The sequence below is a fragment of the Erythrolamprus reginae genome, chromosome 7 (assembly GCF_031021105.1).
Source record: "Erythrolamprus reginae isolate rEryReg1 chromosome 7, rEryReg1.hap1, whole genome shotgun sequence".
Lineage (NCBI taxonomy): Eukaryota > Metazoa > Chordata > Lepidosauria > Squamata > Dipsadidae > Erythrolamprus > Erythrolamprus reginae.
Window position 1 is genome coordinate 45,896,388 of NC_091956.1, and position 22,262 is coordinate 45,918,649.

At 45.6% G+C, this 22,262-nt stretch overlaps 1 protein-coding gene across 3 annotated transcripts in view; it reads right to left on the reverse strand.

Moving 5' to 3' along the window:
* The window catches only part of HPGD (15-hydroxyprostaglandin dehydrogenase), a 52,964-nt gene that overhangs the window by 25,925 nt on the left and 4,777 nt on the right, over positions 1–22,262 (reverse strand). For 2 of the 3 annotated variants that reach the window (XM_070756607.1, XM_070756609.1), the window contains exon 3: positions 1,645–1,751. The exons of the other annotated variant lie outside the window; for it this stretch is intronic. In XM_070756607.1, the coding sequence (XP_070612708.1) occupies positions 1,645–1,751 (107 nt within the window). The remainder of the gene's footprint in view (positions 1–1,644; positions 1,752–22,262) is intronic. 3 annotated transcript variants of the gene reach the window in all.

The window sequence follows — 22,262 nt, forward strand, 5'->3', positions numbered from 1 at the left end:
TCTGTCAGCACATCCTCTAATACGCACATTCCTTAAAGGGGTGGTTAACAGGTGCCCATCCTGGGACATGTCCAAGGTGTTCCATGCACTCATGAAGGGTCTGTTTGAGGCATTACAATAAACTTCTCTGTGTAACCTAACTTATAAGTTGTTGTGAGTGGTTCACGACCAGCACAGTTAGTCACAGATTCTGAGGAGAATGAATCGGGTCTATCTTAGCACCCTAGGCCAGTGTTCTTGACAACTGAGTCAGATAGTGAGAATGAGGGAGAATTGGAACCTGAGAAACCTGAGGAACCTCCAGAGACTGTAGAAACCTCAATGATGGTAATGTCTGAATCAGATAAGGCATTGTTTGTCTCATTCCAGCCCTCTTCTATGAGACGGAAAGCTTCATCATCTACTATGGGTTGCTAGATCCGTATTGTTATCTCTATAACTTATTATCAGTTATTGTTGCCTCGATCCTGCAAAGTAACTGCCATTCAACGCACAGTGCAGCTACCACCGCTGCATGGAATACCTGGCCATCAGACAAAAATGTTTGCCACATGGTCCTCCCTGATGCCATACATCTGTCATTACAAACTGAATGTTTTCACCTCAGAGGAGGTGGATTTTGGGTGCCAAGTGTGGAGCAGAAAGGTGGGGACTCCAATCCGGTGTTAGTAACCCAGCCAAAGAACTAATTAGTTTGGTGTGTCCTTGGAGGCTAGCTCCACCTACTATGGAGAAAGGGCATTGTACTTACCCGATACGCCCTTTCTTGTAGGGTGGAGCTAACTTCCAAGTCCCACCTTTCTGTTATTGTTGTTTTCTCAACCAGTTGGTGCTATTTTTTGTCTTTTCATGCCTATGTTTCATGCATATGTTCTGGGAGTCTGTGTTAATAAACTTGTTGGTTCAGAGTTGGCATGCAGAGTCTGTTTTTCGTCCCTTGTTAAAAGAACCACAACAGTGCTATTTATACTGTTTTCAGACTCAGTCCTGATTGGCTAAGGGTGGTGTCTTCTCAACCTTGGAGACTAGCTCCACCCTACGAGAAAGGGCGTTTCAGGTAAGTAAAACACCCCTTTTCATTAAAATTATATTCAGATGTATGTATTTAGGACAATTGGAAACTTATCCTGTTCAGGTTCAGAAATGAGAAGCAAGGTATACTTGGCTTTACTCTTTCAGAAATCCAGTCTTTTCTACTTGTAACAAAAAAAGACACCCCCCCCCCCCCGAAGGTAGATGGGCTTGTTGATTTAGAGACAGAAGCTAAGATGTCCTGAGTAAATTTCTTAAATTGTTTTTCCCAGTGAAATAAAGTCAAATTGATATATTGATTTCATATTAATAAAAAGTGATCAGATTTGTTAATCCGACTCTAGAATAGTTTTCAATCGGTTTCTACATAAAAATTAGGAGTTTAGGAAGTTTGAGTAATATAAAAATATTCAGCTGTTGTCATATATCCAAATTCAAAAGTTGTTTAAAAAATATATGCTTGTAGAAAAAATAGCAAATCTAATTATTATTAATTGTATATATACTTGGAAGTAAAAAAAAATAACCCACAAAAATGTAACATTTTTTCTCTAGATTTTTAACTACACTTTTTTTCTTTTAAAAATATAGTACGATATGTACTAGACTTACCAAGTTGATTTGAACTGTGTTTTCCCAGTTCATTTCATCATTCACTCCAGCATTATTGACTAGAATATCCAGATTTCCAAAATGTTGAATTGTTTTCTTAAATGCCTCTGTAAGGAAATTTGATATTTATTTCCGTATAATAATATGTAATGGTTTATGACAATACCTTCAGAACTATGATTGTGCTTTAAGAAAGTAAATTCAGTTATATAGTTTAAGTAAATCATTCATCATATATATTGATTTAACTTTTATCAATGGAATGCATACCCTAATATATAGACATTTTATTTATCCAAATTGGTGAATGGATGTGGACAAGCAAAAATAGCTTGCAAAGATATAATGTTATGAAAAAACTGTAGCAAATTATATTTGGATGTAAAATAAGGAACAGAATTCATTTTCTTTTCTTATATCATTTATTTTTAGTTACCTTAGGTTACTACTTTCCACTCTTTTTCTATGGTTCTATTGTTTAGCCCGAAAAGAAACAGAATTATGGGCATCATTATGCATTGTCTGTGTGTATCTCTACATATAAATCCCAGTAAATACAATTGATAAATCCCAATCTACTTCTGTGTGGCAAAAATATCACTCTACCATAAATCCTAGATAACCCATAAGGGCATAAGTGAAAAACCAATACATCCAGAACTAGTGGAAAGTATAAAACATGAAACTTAGAAGAAAGAAGTGAAAGAAGCTGTATGAACTGAAATGAGGGAATGCTAGGAGCAGGATTTTAAAAATACTGGTCAAATATTTGGTGATATAATAACGAATGAAATAGAAAATGTTATAAATATTAATATTCAAGAAAGATGTCAGTGAGAAAGGTGTCATAAACATGGAAATGTTAAAAAATACTAATGCTGCATGTCTAACAATGCAGCTGAAGAATTGCTAGAATGCAGGGGTGGTTTACTTAAGGATTAAACTTAAGGTTTGTTTAAGAATCTTAAACTTGTGTAAATTCCTTAAGTGTGAAGATCTCATCTACCTCTGATGACAGAAGATTGCTGTCTGATAAAGTAGCAAAGAGTAAAATGCAAGAATGAATGCAGGGATTACAAGGGATTAGTTGAAGAGTGTTTGGAAAGTGTGACAGGATTAAAATGCTATCTATTAGATATTAGGGAGTTTGGTCTAATACCAACACACCATGCTAGAAAGTGGAAGACTGTGAATTCTGGCCTTAGCTATGATCTCGGGCCAGTCACTCTCTTCAGCCCTACTAACTTCACAAGGTTGTTGTTGGAAAAATAGGTGGAGGAAGGTATGCGGAATATGTTCGCCATCTTCGGTTGTTTGTAAAAATAATAAAGGCCAGATATAAATAAATATTGTGCTATTTAATATGATAAATATTAAATATTACCTTGCTGAATTAATATGGAGAAAACTTGTGTCTTTTGTAATAGTAGAAGATAAATGTTTTACTTATGCCTTAGCTTTGGTTTAAAGGTAGAAAATGAAGAGGTAAAAGAAGTTCCTATATATTCAGAAAGGGTATTGAAATAACAAGGGAGAAGGTCTAATGTTCATGGATTAACTGTTTGTGATTAACCAGAAGAGGGAGTTGGGACATTAGTAAAAGCTCAGTGAAAATATTGGTTCATTGTGTAACTACTGGCGAAGGCAAAGCCCAGACAGAAAATCATGGGAGGGGGGGTGGGGGAGGTTTTAAAATACCAATACCAAAATTCAGAAATAACCTATATTTGTTATTTACATAATGTTGTGGTTGGCTTCAGGCCAGCTCCTATGGCTGCTGATTTTGACTCAGAAGAGAGGGAGCTGTCTGATCAGAGAAGACCCATCTGGATGGAGGAGGAATCAGACAGTGAACCAGAAGGGGAAAGGGATGAGGAAAGGGTTAGAGGCGAAGAGAGGGAGCCAGTCAGATCTCCAGCTAAAGTTTCCTCTGAATCAGATGGGGAGAATTTTAGGAATAATTCTATTCTAAATGTTCGGGTCAGGAGAATGGTGGGACGCCAAGAGCAGCTGCGCAAATGCAGAAACATTTTAGGTCACAGGTGTTAAGAATTAAAGACGCTGCCGCAGCCTTGATAAAGAGAAATGTTTGCAGATAACAGTGTGGGAATTTATCAGTTCAGTTCTCAACTGTGGTTTCATATTTGCTGTGGATACCTTTGGGACATTCTGACATTTAAGCAATGTGTTTTGGCTAACGTAAGCCAGAAAGGCTTCTGTATTGACTTGAGTGAATTAACTCTGATCTGCTGGACTCTTAACTAACATGTTCTGAAACGCTGTGGCTGGCAGCCTTCTGAGTATAAAGAACACCTCTTTGCTTTATTTTTACAAGCCTGTGTGTGTGTGCGTGTTTATGTTTGATTAATTACTTCATTTCTGGGTGGCCTGGGGCCAGGCAGAACACATAATATATCAATATTATAAGTTTGCATTTATAAACCTTTATAAATATTATAAATTTGCATTTATAAACCTTGTTAGATGCAGACTTCTTTCTAAAAACTATAATTATATGTTGACATAAAAACATCATTTTGATTTATGATCAGTAAGTAATAAATATGTTTTTGTTTTAGTGAAGTTTCATATTGTCAAAATATATATCATTTTATCTCTACTGCCTACAGGTGCAGATATATCTGAACCATTAGTTTACATATTATTACAAAAAACAAAACTTTACCACAAAGGCTATTTTCTTTCCACTACAGGCTTTTATAAAACTTTTACATATGATGCCCCAGACTTCCTGGAAGAAAGGAACAGAAACAATAGTTATCTCTAGAATTTGAATGAACCAGCAACTTGATTACCCATTTCAAATTTATCACCTCCACATAGAAATACTGATCCTAATAGTGTGTACTCCTTTGAATCTTTCATACTGAAGGACCGACAAGAAACTGATATTAGGGTTTGTCACGCTGTGGATTGACAGCCTCCAAAGACATTAAGAAACATCCTGTAGTTAAATGGTTAACTCTGTTTGTTAATGTAGCTCCTCCCTCTCTATGATGTAACACTGCTTTGCTCACTTCCTCCCTCACGCAGGAAGAGAAGCTGTAGCCATCTTCTTTCTCTTACTAGCTAAGATTATAAGACATGTTTTTATGCCTCTCCGGCAAAAATGCTTTTTTCTACTTTTTACAATAAAAGTTAACTTCATTTTTATAATGAATGCTTGTAGCTTTAATTCCTCGACCTCCAGAAAGCCTCACTTCAGTTTTAACAGGCTGAGCTCTCTCAGTGAGATCCTCTTTCCGTCATGGTAGCATTGGGTGGCCTCCCGATTAAAGCAACAAGCGCTTCCCCACGGTAAGCACTTACTGGGCGTACCCTGATGCCGGCTAAAAGGAGAAAGAATCCTCTTTTCTCCCAGAGCTACATAGATGGAATTTCAGAAGGACAGCTAGCTGACCTCAAATCCCTCATCCATACTTCGGAAGAGAAACGAAACTTCATCATGTCTCAGCAGCGTATGCTGCAAGCCTCTGAAGCCGGTGATTCTCATCAAACCGTAAGTCATCTTACTTATCTGATTGAGAAGGGGGATGAAGAAGTAAAATCAATTATGGGGGTCCCCATAGAATCTACTTCTACCCAGCAAAGTGAGGAAGAGGAGGGGGATGAAACTCTTGTCCCCTCCCAAAGCCTTAGCTTTCAGTCATCAAGTCTTCCGTTAAAGGCAAACGCTAAAACAAAGTATCTTGATGATCAAGTTTCCCAAACTTCTAACAGAAGCAGGCAAACCCCCTCAAATCTGGAGAGAATAGAGGGAATGATTGAGAAGCTTCAGAGTGAGATCCGTGATTTAGAATCATTCTGTATCCATCTCGATAATCAACCTGGAGGGAAAACAGTGCAGCAACAAGATTCATGTGTATGTTATTTGCAACAAGTAACTGAATCTAGAAAGGAATTGAGAGAATTGAAGAAATTGCAATTTAAACTGTTAACTGATCAAATGGAATGTGTTTCCCTTGCAAACTATGCGCAAAGCAAAGAAGCTGATAGCGATGGAATTCTTTTGTCCTATCCAGCTCAAGGCGGTCATGCGCAGTTTGGTCAAGACACGTCTGCAATTCCTGTGTGTGACCCAGTTCAAACTGGGCATGCCTCAATCTCCTATTATTTTCCGGCTGCATTCCAAACAGAAACCTCATTGCTAGGAGCTGAAAAAAGGAAGTGGGGTGAATTGCCCACAGCAGCTGCAGACAGTGCAGCAGCGCCTCTAGTGGATGGTATGGCCAAAAATTAAAGTCATTTCCTGAAACAAAAGCCTATTTACTGATATGTTAAATCCTTTCGATGTTAAGCCAACACTCTCACAGGCATTCCAGGCTGCACAAATGCAACGGGACGGACCTCCTGAAGTTCCAGCAACCTCTGTACCACAACAGAGACCACCAGTCCTGACTCCTCATCTGCCACAACCAGCCCAGCCTTCTCAACCTCCAGCCTTGCCACTGGGTGTTGTGCCCCAAGCGCAACAGCCACCTGCAGCAATGCCTGCTGCATCTACAAGGCAAGCCATCACCTCATCAATCCTGAAAGGTGAGTCTGTGTTGAAATCGAACGGGCATAATTACAGAATTTGGCTCCATAAGATGAGATTGCTTTTACTGGCACATCAGATAGACCAGATCGCTCTGAATCCACCAGTAAGGTGTTGGACTGAAGAAGAAAGAGAAGCTGACATAAAAGCCACGCTCCTCATTCTTATGAGTATTGACTCAGACCTATCAGCCAGGTACTCACCTGACATTACTTCTGCTGAGCTGTTAGAGTCATTGGATGGGTTGTTCAGGCCAGTTTCAGAAGAAGGCAACTTCCTTCTGTTAACCCAATTCCATAGTGCCAAACTTAATTCTGGGAATGAAATCGCTCCACACTTGTCCAAGATGTTAACAATGCACAAGGACTTAGAGGAGAGAGGCTACCACATGGACTTCTTGCAAGTCAATGCTGCCATCATAAATTCCCTTGGCCCTGAATGGAAGGAGGCAGTTTTCAGATTTAGCAGCTTCCCATTGGCCCATAGAACAACACAGAGACTCTGTAACATGCTAATTGAAGAAGAACAGTTGCTGCACACTAGGTTTAGACCAATGTCAGCTACATACAAAACTAACTTGGCCAAGAGCGGTCAACAGAAAAGTAGCACACCGAGACACACACGCCAGAAGCAATCTAAGAAAGATGACACTCAGAAATCTAGCGATTTGCAAAGTGTTCAATCTGGCGAGTCTGATTCTCCCACATATCCAACTCAACCCAAGGGGGTGCAAAAGAAAGGATCCAGAGGAAAGAGTTCCGGAGGTGCCAAGTCAACTCCTAAAGACTCCAAAGGTGAGAAACGTGTTTATGTTAACACTCTCCTCCTCAACACTGTTCCTGACAAGAATCCACAGTACGACATACGTCACTTATGGACACTCGACAGCGGAGCAGCCGTGCACTTTGCATACCAGAAGGGATTCTTCACTGAGCTCCACCAGGCAGATGTCAAAGAGGTGACTGAAGTTGCAGAATATCTCTGCAAAGTGGAAGGAGAAGGAAATGTCTACGTCAAAGAACTGGACAGCCACATCTCACATGTTTTCTACGTTCCAAGTGCCAAGAACAACATTCTCAGCGTGTATTGCCTGAATGAAGAATTAGGAACTGTAGTAACCCATGAACTTTCAGAAGCTTACATTGTAAAGGATGGCAAAATCCTTGCCACTGGCATTCCTATTACAGGTGTTTACTATTTAAAACCTAAACCTCCACCCAAGGGTGATGTAAGTATAAAAGTTCCAAAGGGCGAAAGCACAGGTCCAGAGAGAAAACCTGTTGCAACTATAGATTCAGAGGCTCCTAAAGCCAATGAAGTCTCCGAGGTTCCTAATGCTTTTATTAATGTTAAACCTGTATTAACAAACAAATCTTTTCATTCCAGGTGTGTTCACAGATGGCACCGTCGCTTGGGGCATGCGTCTTACCCCGTTTTAGCAAAGATGCCTGAGTTTGTGAATGGTTTCAAAGTTGATGGTGGTTGCAAAATTCATCTAGACTGTAAAGTGTGTAATACAGCAAAATCTCGTGCAGCTCCGGTTGCAAAATTTGCTCTTAGATTGTCCTCACACATTTTTGAATTGGTCCATACCGACGTTGTCGGTCCATTTCGGCCTACTAAAGGTAACAGTAAGTATTTCTTAACTATTGTTGACAGTTACTCATGTTACAGTTTTGTCTTTTTGATGAAACAGAAATCTGAGGCGTTTCAGGTCTTTAAAGACTTTGCTGCAGAGGTACTTACCCAATACGATGTCTGGATCAAGCTAATTCAAAGTGACCGCGGTGGAGAATTTATGTCCCAGCAGTTCCATGGATGGATGAAAAGGAATGGAATCCGTCAACAGACCTCTCCTCCTCACTCGTCTCCTCAGAATGGAATTTCTGAGAGAAGGAACGGAGTTTTGCAGACAATGTTCCGTTGTCTCCTTGAGGACGCAGGCATGGACTTTTCATATTGGGGCGAAGCATTAAGGTATGCTAATTACATTGTTAACAGAACATGGAGTAGCGCAATACAAGAGACTCCTTATTACTTTCTTCATGCTAAGAAGCCTGATGTTCAAAACATCTACATTTTTGGTTGTTGTGCCACTGTTAACATTCCACTTGACCAAAGAAGAAAAGGAGGTCATGTGTCAGAAAGAATGAGATTCATTGGCTTTGATGAAAGCTCTAAGTACTACAAATTTGCTGACACTTACCATAGAGCTGTTGTTTCCAATTCAGCCAAATTTGAGGAAGACACTAATTGGTCCAGTATACATAGTAATGATACTTCAGTTTATTTTCCTGAGGATGACACAGATGGTATGGCGAAACCTGATTCTCAGGCAGCTGTTCCAGATGATCCTGATGTTCCAGATGATGAACAGTCTTCGACAGTCGCAGAGGAAATCCCTGATAATGAACTTGGAGACGGAGATGATGATGAACAATGGACCAAGGTTCCAAGGCGTTCAAAGAGAACTACAAAAGGAACTCCTCCAAAGAGATTTGCACAGCAAGTATCTCAATCTCCTTTTTCTTTCATGTGTAACAATCTTACACTTCCACCTGAACATTTTCATCAGATTAAACTTTTGCCTGAATCTGAACAAGAAAAGTGGTATGAGGCTATGGAACGTGAACTGGACTGTTTAAAGAAACTTAAGGTGTTCCAACAGGTGGAGCCTCCAACAGACAAGAAAGTCATTGGCACACGTTGGGTGTATAGAGTCAAACAAAAACCTAATGAAGGAAAGCTGTACAAAGCTAGACTCGTAGCTCAAGGATTTTCTCAAATTTATCCATATGACTACACTGATACATTTTCACCCACTGTCAGAAATGAAAGTGTCAAAATTGCCCTGATCACTGCTATTGCTTTGAACTTAGAGGTTTTTCAGTTCGATGTAGAGACTGCCTATTTGAACGCTGATCTGAATGAAGAGATTTACGTTAAGAGTGCTCCTGGGTTCCAGGACCGAGAAGGTGATGTCTGGTACCTGCACAAATCTCTTTATGGCCTGAAACAGAGTGCCCTCATGTGGTATCGCTGCCTCATTCAAAAGCTAAATTTAATGGGCTTTATTAAGTCCGTCTCAGATGAATGCGTGTTCACAAAAGGGCAAGGTAAGACTTATGAAATTGTTCTTGTTTATGTTGATGATATTGTTTACATTGGTCCCAATGAACGCATGAGTGAAACTTTTGCTAAGGGTCTTGAGAAACATTTCACTTTAAAGAGCCTAGGGCATATTAATGATTATCTAGGTGTTCAGATTGAAAAAACTGAGAAGGGGTTCTCTCTTTCACAAGAAAGCAAGGTTGACCAGCTTTTGCAGAATTGTAACATGTCTGATGCGAACACTTGTCGTTCTCCTATGCAGACTGATTTTTACAGGTTAACCCGAGAAGAACATCCTGAGTTTGAGAACCAAACGCTGTATCGGTCAGTGATTGGATCACTATTGTACATCAGCAGTTGGACAAGACCTGACATTTCACTGAGTGTGAATCTACTGTCCAGATACGTTGGCAAGGCAACTACGTTTCATTGGTCTTGCATAAAGAGACTGTTGAGATACATGAAGCTTACAAAGGACATGAAGTTGTTCCTTGAGCCGAAACATGATAAGTACCCTGAAGTGATTTGCTACGCAGATGCTGACTGGGCAGGTGATGTAGAAACACGAAAAAGTACTTCTGGTTTCATACTGTTTTTAAATGGTTGTCCTATCTTTTGGAAAGTTAGGAAGCAGAAGTTTATTTCTTGCTCTTCAACTGAGGCTGAATATGCTTGTGTTTCTGATTGTTGTAATGCATTAACCTCTGTTTCTGCTCTCATTGATAGTATTTGGGAATGTCCGAGGAAACCAATTGTTATCATGGAAGATAATGTTTCAGTCACATATATTGCTGAAGCTGAATGTGTTGCAGCTCGTTCACGGCACATTGACATCCGGTATAGAAATACCAAAGAGAGTGTGAAAGCAGGATTTGTGAAAATTCAGTATGTGCCTACTACTGAGCAGATCGCTGACTTGCTGAATAAGCCGTTGCCAGCTGATCAACATGAATACCTCTCCAACAAAATGTGCCTTAAGTGAATTGATGTCTTGATGTCCCTCATGTCTCTGATGACTGCCAAAGAAGGGGTGTCACGCTGTGGATTGACAGCCTCCAAAGACATTAAGAAACATCCTGTAGTTAAATGGTTAACTCTGTTTGTTAATGTAGCTCCTCCCTCTCTATGATGTAACACTGCTTTGCTCACTTCCTCCCTCACGCAGGAAGAGAAGCTGTAGCCATCTTCTTTCTCTTACCAGCTAAGATGTAAGACATGTTTTTATGCCTCTCCGGCAAAAATACTTTTTTCTACTTTTTACAATAAAAGTTAACTTCATTTTTATAATGAATGCTTGTAGCTTTAATTCCTCGACCTCCGGAAAGCCTCACTTCAGTTTTAACAGGCTGAGCTCTCTCAGTGAGATCCTCTTTCCGTCAGGGTTAACTGGAAGCTCTACCCAATTTAGCAGAAGGTTCGGATTAAGACTGCTGACACATCTCAAATACTTCCAAATACTGTAGTGTATTTGCCTAGTAATAAGGACTTGTTATATGATTTGTTGCCTCCGGGAGGCGGAAGAAATCCGGTCCTCCTACTGGCTGCCTAAGTGGGAACCGGGTATATATATATTTTATTTATTTATTTATTTATTACTTAGATTTGTATGCCGCCCCTCTCCGAAGACTCGGGGCGGCTCACAACATGTAAAAACAAATCATAAGCAATCAGACAAATTTAAAATATTTAAATATTTAAAAAACCCATATACTAACAGTCATACACACAGACATACCATGCATAAATTAAACGTGCCCAGGGGGAGATGTTTCAGTTCCCCCATGCCTGACGGCAAAGGTGGGTTTTAAGGAGTTTACGGAAGGCAGGAAGAGTAGGGGCAGTTCTAATCTCCGGGGGGAGTTGGTTCCAGAGGGCCGGGGCCGCCACAGAGAAGGCTCTTCCCCTGGGGCCCGCCAACCGACATTGTTTAGTTGACGGGACCCGGAGAAGGCCCACTCTGTGGGACCTAATCGGTCGCTGGGATTTGTGCGGCAGGAGGCGGTCTCGGAGATATTCTGGTCCAATGCCATGAAGGGCTTTAAAGGTCATAACCAACACTTTGAATTGTGACCGGAAATTGATTGGCAGCCAATGCAGACTGCGGAGTGATGGTGAAACATGGGCATACCTAGGTAGGCCCATGACTGCTCTCGCAGCTGCATTTTGCACGATCTGAAGTTTCCGAACACTTTTCAAAGGTAGCCCCATGTAGAGAGCATTACAGTAGTCGAACCTCGAGGTGATGAGGGCATGAGTGACTGTGAGCAATGAGTCCCGGTCCAGATAGGGCCGCAACTGGTGCACCAGGCGAACCTGGGCAAACGCCCCCCTCGCCACAGCTGAAAGATGTTGTTCTAATGTGAGCTGTGGATCGAGGAGGACGCCCAAGTTGCGGACCCTCTCTGAGGGGGTCAACAATTCCCCCCCCCAGGGTGATGGACGGACAGATGGGATTGTCCTTGGGAGGCAGAACCCACAGCCACTCCGTCTTATCCGGGTTGAGCTTGAGTCTGTTGACACCCATCCAGGCCCCAACAGCCTCCAGGCACCGGCACATCACTTCCACCGCTTCGTTGACTGGGCATGGGGTGGAGATGTAAAGCTGGGTATCATCCGCATATTGATGATACCTCACCCCATGTCCTTGGATGATCTCGCCCAGCGGTTTCATGTAGATGTTGAATAGCAGGGGGGAGAGGACCGACCCCTGAGGCACCCCACAAGGGAGAAACCTAGGAGTCGACCTCTGGCCCCCCACTAACACCGACTGCGACCGGCCAGAGAGGTAGGAGGAGAACCACTGAAGAACAGTGCCTCCCACTCCCAGCCCCTCCAGCCGGTGCAGAAGGATACCATGGTCGATGGTATCGAAAGCCGCTGAGAGGTCAAGGAGCACCAGGACAGAGGATAAACCCCTGTCCCGGGCCCGCCAGAGATCATCCATCAACGCGACCAAAGCGGTTTCCGTGCTGTAACCGGGCCTGAAACCCGACTGCCGGGGACCTAGATAATCGGCTTCTTCCAAGGACCGCTGGAGCTGGAGTGCCACCACCTTCTCGACAACCTTCCCCATAAAGGGAAGGTTGGAGACTGGACGATAGTTGTTAAGTACGGCTGGGTCCAGGGAGGGCTTCTTGAGGAGGGGGCGCACAAGCGCTTCTTTATAGAGTGATGGAAAAACTCCCCTCCCCAAGGAAGCGTTGGTAATCTCCTGGGCCCAGCTCCGTGTCACCTCCCTGCTGGCCGAAACCAACCAGGAGGGACACGGATCCAGTAAACAGGTGGCAGAACTCACAGCTCCAATGGCCTTGTCCACTTCATCAGGTGTCACCAGATCAAACTCTTCCCAGACAGGTGGACAAGTACGTGCCCCAGTCACCTCGACTGACTCGTTGTCAGTCGACTCTGTTTTACAATTGGAGTCGAGGTCGGCTCGGATCCGAGCGACTTTATCAGCGAAAAACGTGTTAAAGTCCTCGGCACTACTCTGTAAGGGCTCCCCAACTCCCCCCTGATTAAGAAGGGAGCGGGTCACCCTAAACAGAGCGGCCGGGCGGGATTCCGCTGATGCAATCAAGGCGGCATGGTACGCGCATCTTGCCGCCTTGAGCGCCACTTTGTAAGTCTTAATAAAAGCTCTTACAAGTGTTCGGTCGGATTCAGACCTACTCTTCCTCCATCGCTTCTCTAGACGTCTCTTCTGGCGTTTCAACTCCCGGAGCTCCTCGTTGAACCATGGAGCTCTACGGGGTCTAGCGCCTCGGAGAGGTCGCAAAGGCGCAATCCAGTCAAGAGCCTCCGCTGCGGCCTTGTTCCAGGCCTCCGCAAGAGACTCTGCCGAACTGTGGACAAGTGCCTCTGGTATAACCCCAAGCGCCGTCTGAAAGCCCTCAGGGTCCATCAGGCGTCTGGGGCGGAACATCTTAATTGGTTCCGCCTCCCTGCGGGGAAGGATTGGAGCCAGGAAGTCAAGCCGTAGTAGAAAATGGTCTGACCATGACAAAGGCAACGCATCTAAGCCCCTTAGTCTCAGACCATTACTCAGTTGCTCAGAAAGGAATACCATGTCAGGTGCGTGTCCTCCCTCGTGAGTCGGACCCTGAACTACTTGAGTCAGGTCCATGGCTGTCATGGTGGCCATGAACTCCTGTGCCGACCCAGAGGTTTCGCCGAGTGACGGCAGATTGAAGTCCCCCAGGACAATAAGTCCGGGGAACTCCACCGCCAACCCGGCTACTTCCTCGAGTAGCACAGGCAGGGCTTTTGACACGCAGCTGGGAGGCAGGTACGTGAGAAATAAGCCCACCTGAACCCCTAAGTCCAACCTCATCAAGAGAGACTCGCAACCCGCAATTTCCGGAGCAATGAGTCTACGCAGGCAAAGGCTCTCCCTGGCAACAATAGCCACTCCTCCCCCCCTTCCCTGGGGTCGAGGTTGATGCCATATCTGAAACCCGGCTGGGCAAATTTCAGAGAGGGGAACACCTCCCTCCGGGCCCAGCCAGGTTTCAGTAATACAAGCCAGGTCGGCCTCCTCATCCAGGATCAGGTCCCGGATGAGGAGAGCTTTATTTACCACCGACCTGGCATTGAGCAGCAGCAACCTGAGCCCAGGGCCAGAGTTACACTCATCACCAGTACCCAAGATTGGGTTCACAGAGCCGGAACAAGGGACCGTTATTAAGCAACGGTCCCTCGTTCCCCTGGAACGGCTAACTCTGTGACCCCCGCCGTATCTGCCTCTCCCCAGCAACACAGAGATATTCCGACCCTCTGCCACCCCAGAGATCGGTGCCCCCTCCTCTCCTGTCTCCCGGGCGTCAGGTGGGCCAAATCTATCATTCATACTACTATCAATCATCTCATCCATACCATAACCCCACCCACCCCCGCCAACCCAATCATTATGCCAGTCATTCCACTCATAACCACAAGCATATTTATCCCAATCATCCATTAATTTAGAACCCCGTTATATTAAAAAAAATCAATTAAATTAATAACAATATAAAATAGCCGTAATAGCAATAAAAAACAATAACATTAAAAATATCTATAAATATATAAAATGTAGATAAAAATCATATAAATATATAAATTGATTTTGATGTTATAAAATCAGATCTTAAAACATTCTTTAATCCTCAGGAATCCATCAGTCCAGGTATGATGTTCTTTTAGTCTTTGGGTCTAGGTCTTAAATTTAATTTAGTTTAGCTTAAAGAGTCTTGGTCTTAATCTCCTGTCCTCATAGTTGTCGTTTTAGGTCAGTCCACAAGGGGGCATAGTTCTTCAATTAATCCATAATCCACAAGGGGGCATAGTTCTTCGGTGATGGTACAAACAGATCAGGATGGTATAAACAGATCAGGAATTAAAGTTAAGAGGGGAAAAAAGGGGGGGAGGGAGGTTGATAGCATAATCCTCACCATAGTCTCCCCCTGGCCCCCAGTAGCTCCCACCCACTGGTGCCATACGGGGGGGGGCAAGAAACATTGCCCCTCGCGTCTGCAGTCGTTCCCCGCCAAGGGGCTTCATCCCCTCCACTGTTTCTCGTCCTCCCGTCGTGTCCGTCATTCCCAGTCCACACCGGACCTCTCACCTCCGGAGTCAGGCTGGGAGTCTATCTGAACGGGGGCTCGACTCCTCTCACTCCCCTCAACTCCTCTCAACACTTCCTTCGGTGCCGCGACCCTCCATCCTCTGTCCGGTCCCGTTGCCATCCTCCGCACCGGCTAGATGTTTTTTCCGGCGCCACGCTCTCTCTCGGCTCCCCTCGGCACCCCTGCAGCAGCAGCTAGACATTCCTCCATCTTCTCCCACAAAGGCTGCATTCCTCCGTCCTCTCCTCTCTCACACAGACTGCAGCTTCCGCGAGACTCCGCCAGCCGCCGCCGCCATTTCCATCGGCCACTTCTCCTCGCCGCGGTCTTTCTCGGCGTCCCTCCAACAGGCGGAAATATTCCCAACCCTCAGGTTCTTAAAATAGGGGGACAAAGTAGGCACTGGACTCTGACCTATCTTTGACCGTCTTGGACCTGGACTGATCCATTTCCTGACGATTTACCGTCGTTTTAGAGGAGCAGCGGACCCACCATTCTCCCCACTGCTCAACCGGAACCCGGAATATCCTGTCAGTTACCTTGTTCGTGTTGTTATTGTAGCTGTAATCCGACTAATAAACATGTTCCAGCTATCCTCTCCGGCTCTGACTTAATATTGGCGACGAAGGCTTGTGTTCGTATCCACGCCGTTTCCTTTGTGCCTAGAGACAGATTTATTTGTAAGCGAAATGTCCACTCAGCTCACTTTCGCTCCTTTCGACCCTCAAGCAGAAACTTGGGACTCCTACGTAGCCAGGTTCGATTGTTTTCTTATCTCAAATGGGTATACTGAAATAGCGGGGGATCGTAAAAGGTTTTGTGGGACCGAAATCGTAAAAGGTTTTGCGGGACCGTAAAAGGTTTTGCGGGACCGAAATGTTCTAGACTGCTAGGGCTCTTTTTGCTCCTACTCCCATTCATGACGTGTCCTGGGATGTGTTTCTCTCCACTTTACAAGATCATTACGCCCCCGCCCCCTCCCGCTGCGCTCGCCGATATAAATTTTTTCATCAGAACCAACTCGATGGGGAGTCTATAAACGATTTTGTGGCTGCCCTCCGGTGTGCTGCCCTGTATTGCGAATTTGCGGATTTAGAGGACTATCTTTTGGATCGCTTGGTCTTTGGGGTAAAAGACGGACGCCTGAAGCGCCGCCTCCTTGCCATCCAGGGATTATCTTTTAAAGTCGCTCTCTCTGAAGCGAGGGCCTTTGAGATGTCCACACAATCCTTAGCTGCAATGGATGTGGCTGTGAACGCTACCTCGTCGGCCCCGGCTAAGCCACTCACCCAGCTGCCTCAAGACCTTGAATCTGCCTTAGCCCAGGAGGAGGTTTGTCGTTTGGCTGCCTCTAGGCCCCGTGACGCTCCTCCTAGCCGGCCCCGCCCGCCTCCATCTCCGTGTCGTGGCTGCGGCGGCAATCACTTCCGGGCCGCCTGCCCTTTTGCGGAAGTGACGTGCCGCCGTTGTGGAGGCCGGGGGCATATCGCCCGGGTGTGTAGGATTCGCCGCCCTTATTCCGCTTCTGCCAGCAAGGACCAGATTCCAGGAGGGTTCCGTGCTCCACCGAGGGACCCTGCTTTTCGGCGGTATGATTGCAACGCCGTTTACTCCGCGGTGCCTTCATCCGGCCACGATCGTTCTCCAGGAGCTCCTATCAAAGTTGCCGCCACCAACCCGTACAGGGAGAAGATCTGCGTTTCCGTCACCCTTGGGCGAGCCCCTTGCGCGATGCAGGTGGACACGGGCTCGGCCCATTCGTTGGTGCCTTGGGCGACCATCAAGCGGTGTTTTCCACGTCTGTCCAGACGGTCCCTTTCTGCATGCCCACTGAATCTTTGGGATTACCAGGGATCCCAGATTCCGGTTGTGGGAGAAGGCCATTTCTTTGTCCACTTCAAACAGTTCTCAGGCCGTTTACCGCTTATTATTGTGGACGGCCCTTTTGCTAATTTGTTGGGCCTGGACTGGTTTGGGCCTTTGGGTTTATCGGTTTCTGGGATTAATTTTGTGTCTGGGGGAATGGCATTCTCGGGGTTGGCATCACAATTTCCAGAGGTATTTGATAGCAATTTGGGGTGTTATAAGGGGTCCCCTATCTCTTTCGGGCTTGATCCAATGGTTCCTCCTGTCAGAATCAAGCCCCGTAGGGTCCCTTTGGCTTTACGCCCTAAGGTGGATGTCGAGTTGGACCGCCTTGTGGCCCAGGGCGTTCTGGAGCCCATTGACCAGGCCACCTGGGAGACCCCCATAGTGGTGGCTGTGAAGGCGGGGGGCGGAATTCAGATTTGTGGTGATTATAAGTGCACTATCAACAAGGCACTAGGCCACCACTCCTACCCAGTGCCGGTCGTGCAACACCTGTTGCACTCGTTGGGGGAGGGTACTATATTCGCGAAACTCGACCTCTCCCAGGCTTACCTACAGCTCCCCGTGGACTCTCAGGCAGCTGACACACAGGCGATTACGACTCACAGGGGAGTGTTTAGGTGCAAACGTCTGCAATTCGGGGTGTCCACAGCCCCGGGAATTTTCCAAGCACTTATGGAACGGTTACTGTATGGAATCCCAGGCACGGTTCCATATTTCGATGATGTCTTGGTCTCCGCCCAGTCTGAGGCTGACCTCCTCAACAGGGTCAAGTTAGTCCTCTCTAAATTTAAAGAGTCCGGTCTTAAAATCAAAGCATACAAATACGTGTTCGGTGTGCCCCAGGTGGAATTTTTGGGGTTCATAATAGATAGGAAGGGAATCCATCCCACTCCCGAGAAGACCAAGGCCATTTGGGAAGCTCCCACCCCCAGGTCCAAAGCTGAGCTCCAGGCTTTCCTGGGGTTAGTGAACTTTTACGCGGTTTTCATCCCCCACAAAGCGTCTTTGGCCGAGCCCCTACACCGTCTGCTCGATAAGAATAGGAAATGGGATTGGGGCCCCCGGGAGGCAGATGCTTTTGCAGCGGTCAAAGAAATTCTCACGTCTAACACAGTTCTAGCGCAGTATTCCCCCCACTTGCCGTTGATTTTGACCTGTGACGCTTCCCCATACGGGGTGGGGGCTGTACTCAGCCACAAGCTTCCTAATGGGTCTGAAGTACCGCTGGCTTTCTTTTCAAGGACTCTGGCCAAAGCCGAGAGGAATTTTGGCCACATCGATAGGGAAGCCCTGGCCATAGTAGCCGGAGTCAAGCGGTTTCATGACTACCTCTATGGCCGCCCTTTTGACATTGTAACTGACCACCAGCCTCTTCTCGGCCTATTGTCAGGTGACCGCCAGAGCCCTCTCATCTTATCTCCAAGGATGTCCCGATGGTTAGTGTTTCTGGCCAATTACTCCTATCATCTGTTGTACCGGCCGGGGCGCAACATTGCCCACGCTGACGCCCTTAGCCGTTGCCCCTCGCCGCGGTTGCTCGAGGATCCGGCCCCGGCATCATCAGTATTAGCCATCACCAATCAGCCATTGGCATTATCCGCCACCGTAATTGCTGATGAGTCCAATCACGACCCGATGTTATCCACTGTCCTACAATGGGTCTTACGAGGGTGGCCCCCGTCCACCCCCTCCACGGAATTCGCCCCATTTTTTCGATGCAAAGAGGAGCTTACAGTCATCCAAGGGTGTGTATTGCGAGGGTGCCGGGTGTGCATTCCTCCTAAATTAAGGGATAAGGTACTCTCCCTCCTGCACAAGGGTCATCCAGGGGTGGTGAGAATGAAAGCCTTGGCAAGAGGTTATGTATGGTGGCCCGGCCTTGATTGTGACGTGGAGCGTAGAGTAGCCCAGTGTTCACCCTGTCAGGAGCATAGAGCGTCCCCTCCACGGGAGGTCCCTTTAGTTTGGGAACCACCGGCTGGCCCGTGGGCCAGGGTACATGTAGATTTAGCAGGGCCATTTATGGGTCAGATGTTCCTAGTTACCGTGGATGCGTACTCCCGTTGGTTAGAAGTTAACTTGTTGCACTCGACCACATCCCTGGCTGTCATCCAGATTTGAAACTCTCTGTTCGCAACCCACGGCTACCCGGATTTGTTAGTCTCCGACAACGGCCCTCAATTCACGTCGACCCAGTTCGAGGGGTTCCTAGCTGGGGCGGGAATTCGCCACGCCCTCGTAGCCCCATGGCACCCAGCCTCAAATGGGCAGGCAGAGCGGATGGTGCGGACCAGGAAGGACGCCCTAAAGAAGATGTCCTGGGGTACATGGCAGGAAAAACTCGCAGAGTTCTTATTCTCCCAACACGCCACTCCTACTACCCCAACTAATAAGTCTCCGGCTGAGTTGCTCATGGGCCGAAAGCTTAGGATTACCCTGGACAGGTTAAACCCCACCTACTCAAGTGAGCCCCCTTGGCCTGCCCCAGGGCGTTCTTTTGGCCTAAATGCACCAGTTTTTGCCCGATCGTATAGCGGCGGGGCCCTCTGGGTGGCGGGAAAGGTCACGACAATTAAGGGGCCCAGGTCTTACGAGGTGGAGCTCCCCGATGGGCGTGTTTGGCATCGCCATATAGATCAACTGAGGCCGTGTACGTGCCCCACTCCTCCAATTGTTCCGAGCTGTGAGTTAGGTCATCAGGGGGATGGGTTGGGCATCCCTCTTTCGCCTCAAACAAGTGCCCCGCCCCCTACTAGGGATTCCGCAGGGAACAGTGACACAGTTCCCAGGGGCCAATTCGGAAGCCCAACCGAATTACAGCATTCTGGTGAAGTTCCACTCCTCCGCCGCTCAGAGCGGGTCAGACGTTCCCCCAGTTACTTACAAGATTACGTGGTTTCCAATCTAAGGGGGAAAGTGTGTAGTGTATTTGCCTAGTAATAAGGACTTGTTATATGATTTGTTGCCTCCGGGAGGCGGGAGAAATCCGGTCCTCCTACTGGCTGCCTAAGTGGGTACCGGGTATATATATATCCTGTCAGTTACCTTGTTCGTGTTGTTGTTGTAGCTGTAATCCGACTAATAAACATGTTCCAGCTATCCGCTCCGGCTCTGACTTAATATTGGCTGTGGCCATCTTCTTTCTCTTACTAACTAAGATGTAAGACATGTTTTTATGCCTCTCCGGCAAAAATACTTTTTTCTACTTTTTACAATAAAAGTTAACTTCATTTTTATAATGAATGCTTGTAGCTTTAATTCCTCGACCTCCGGAAAGCCTCACTTCAGTTTTAACAGGCTGAGCTCTCTCAGTGAGATCCTCTTTCCGTCAGGGTTAACTGGAAGCTCTACCCAATTTAGCAGAAGGTTCGGATTAAGACTGCTGACACATCTCAAATACTTCCAAATACCATTTGTAGATTTACCAGCAATCTGAGGCAGAGTTCTATAGGATGCCTTGTTAGATTCAGAATATAAAGTTGACTAGGTTGCTTGATACAGTTACTCCTGAGTGGTGTCTGCTCCTCACACATTGCTTCTGAGCAGTGCCTTACTTTCTAAGGAATTTTAGGAAATCAAGTATGTGAAGACATGCAACACTGGAGATGATATCCATATATATTTAATTGTCCTTGACCCTTTTAAGGAGGAATGGTCTGAAATAACAACTGAATATAAAACAATCAGTTGTCTGTCCAAACATTACATAAAGAAAATTATTTGCTTTCCTTCCAAGATGGAAATTGAGTGGATAGAATCCATTAAGGTGATAGGAGATATATCTTGTAGAGGTCATACAACTATCTTCTTTCTAGATCTCTTAGCAATTTTTTATACTGTTCTTCATAGTATCCCTTTGGATGGATTACAATAGGGGTCCCCAAACTTTTTACACAGGGGGCCAGTTCACTGTCCCTCGGACTGTTGGAGGGCCGGACTATAAAAAAACCTATGAACAAATCCCTATGTACACTGCACATAACTTATTTTAGAGTAAAAAACAAAATGGGAACGTACTATTTAGAGGGGGGGGGGAGAAATCTGAAATTCATATATGCTTATGTTTTGTTTTTAATTTTCTTTTGTTAACATCTGATTGGATATACAAGGTTTTCTTAGCTTATAGAAAAAATGTATAGAGAAAGAAGGAAGCACTTTGGCATAATGGTTAATAAGTTAGAAATATAATTGGTGTGCTTTTTGAAGTAAAATTAAGGAGGGAATTTAATTAAAAGAAAATGAATGTAACTGGATGACAAAATTAGAAAAAAAAACCTTTTACAACTTTTTTGATGATTGATATTACTTACTAACAAAATACCACATTTTATTCATGGAAAATGAGATGGCACACTGTGTTGTTTGAATGTGTGTTAAGAGAAAAATAAAAAAAAATACCCCCCTCCAAAACAGTCCTTCCTTCCTCTGTCCCTTCATTCATTTCATTCTTCCTTCCTTCCTTGTTCCCTCCATTTCTCTTTCCCTCTCTCTCTTTCCCTTTTCTTTCTCTCTCTCTTTCCCTCTCTCTCACAAAAACTGCGCCTCAGGGGTGGGGGTGGGAGAGGCTCTGCTGCAAATGCCCAAATTAATCTGTATGCTTAATGTTTAACAAAGCCAATGTCTAAAAAATATGAGAGAATTCTTGAAAAATGAGAGAACTCCAAATAAGAAGGTGGTTTTTTATGAGAGTGGTTTTTTTTATCCCCACAAAATATCCTGTGAGAAAGCTTTTTCATAGCTGAGACCCATGTAATGTGATTACTTATTGTTTCAATGAACAATTCCAATATTAAAAAGTCTAAGCAGGCAGGATGAATGAACTTGAGGGGGTGCATCTCTGTGTCTCTCTCTCTGCTGAAAAAATGAGACTCCCCACAAGTCAACTTATGGGAAAGGTGGAAAGAGGGCGAGGTGACAGCTCCGGTGTAGGCACAAGTCTATGCCCACCGCTTTTTCCCCATGGTGCCGCTTCTACGCACAGGTGGCGAAGCCATCCAACCGCTACCCCTTGTTTCCTGGGAGTTTTTTTGCTTCCTGTTTCTTCCCGGCGGCAGGAAGAATATTGGCAGGAATGGGCAGGGCGTGGTCCCTAGACACAGCCAGAGAAGCTGGGTGGGGCTCAGAACCCATGGGGCTTTCTCCTGGCCAACAGCAGATAACTGTCGGGCGGGAGAAACAGCGCCGGCTCTACCGCGTGTGGTTTGAAAAACCTGCACGGAGTTTATTTTTTACCTGCGTGGCTGTGCAACCGCACAGGCTAGAGGGAACAGTGGCCAGGAGCACAGGATGCAGACGCATCCTGTGCTTCTGTCACTCACTCGCAGGCCGGATAAATGGCCTCAGCGGACCACATGCGGCCCGCGGACTGTAGTTTGGGGACCACTGGATTACAATGATTGAAAGTTGGAAGCATCATTTTAGCACATGGTTTTGCTTGTCACTGAGAGCATCCCCACCTACAAAGGAGTCAGACA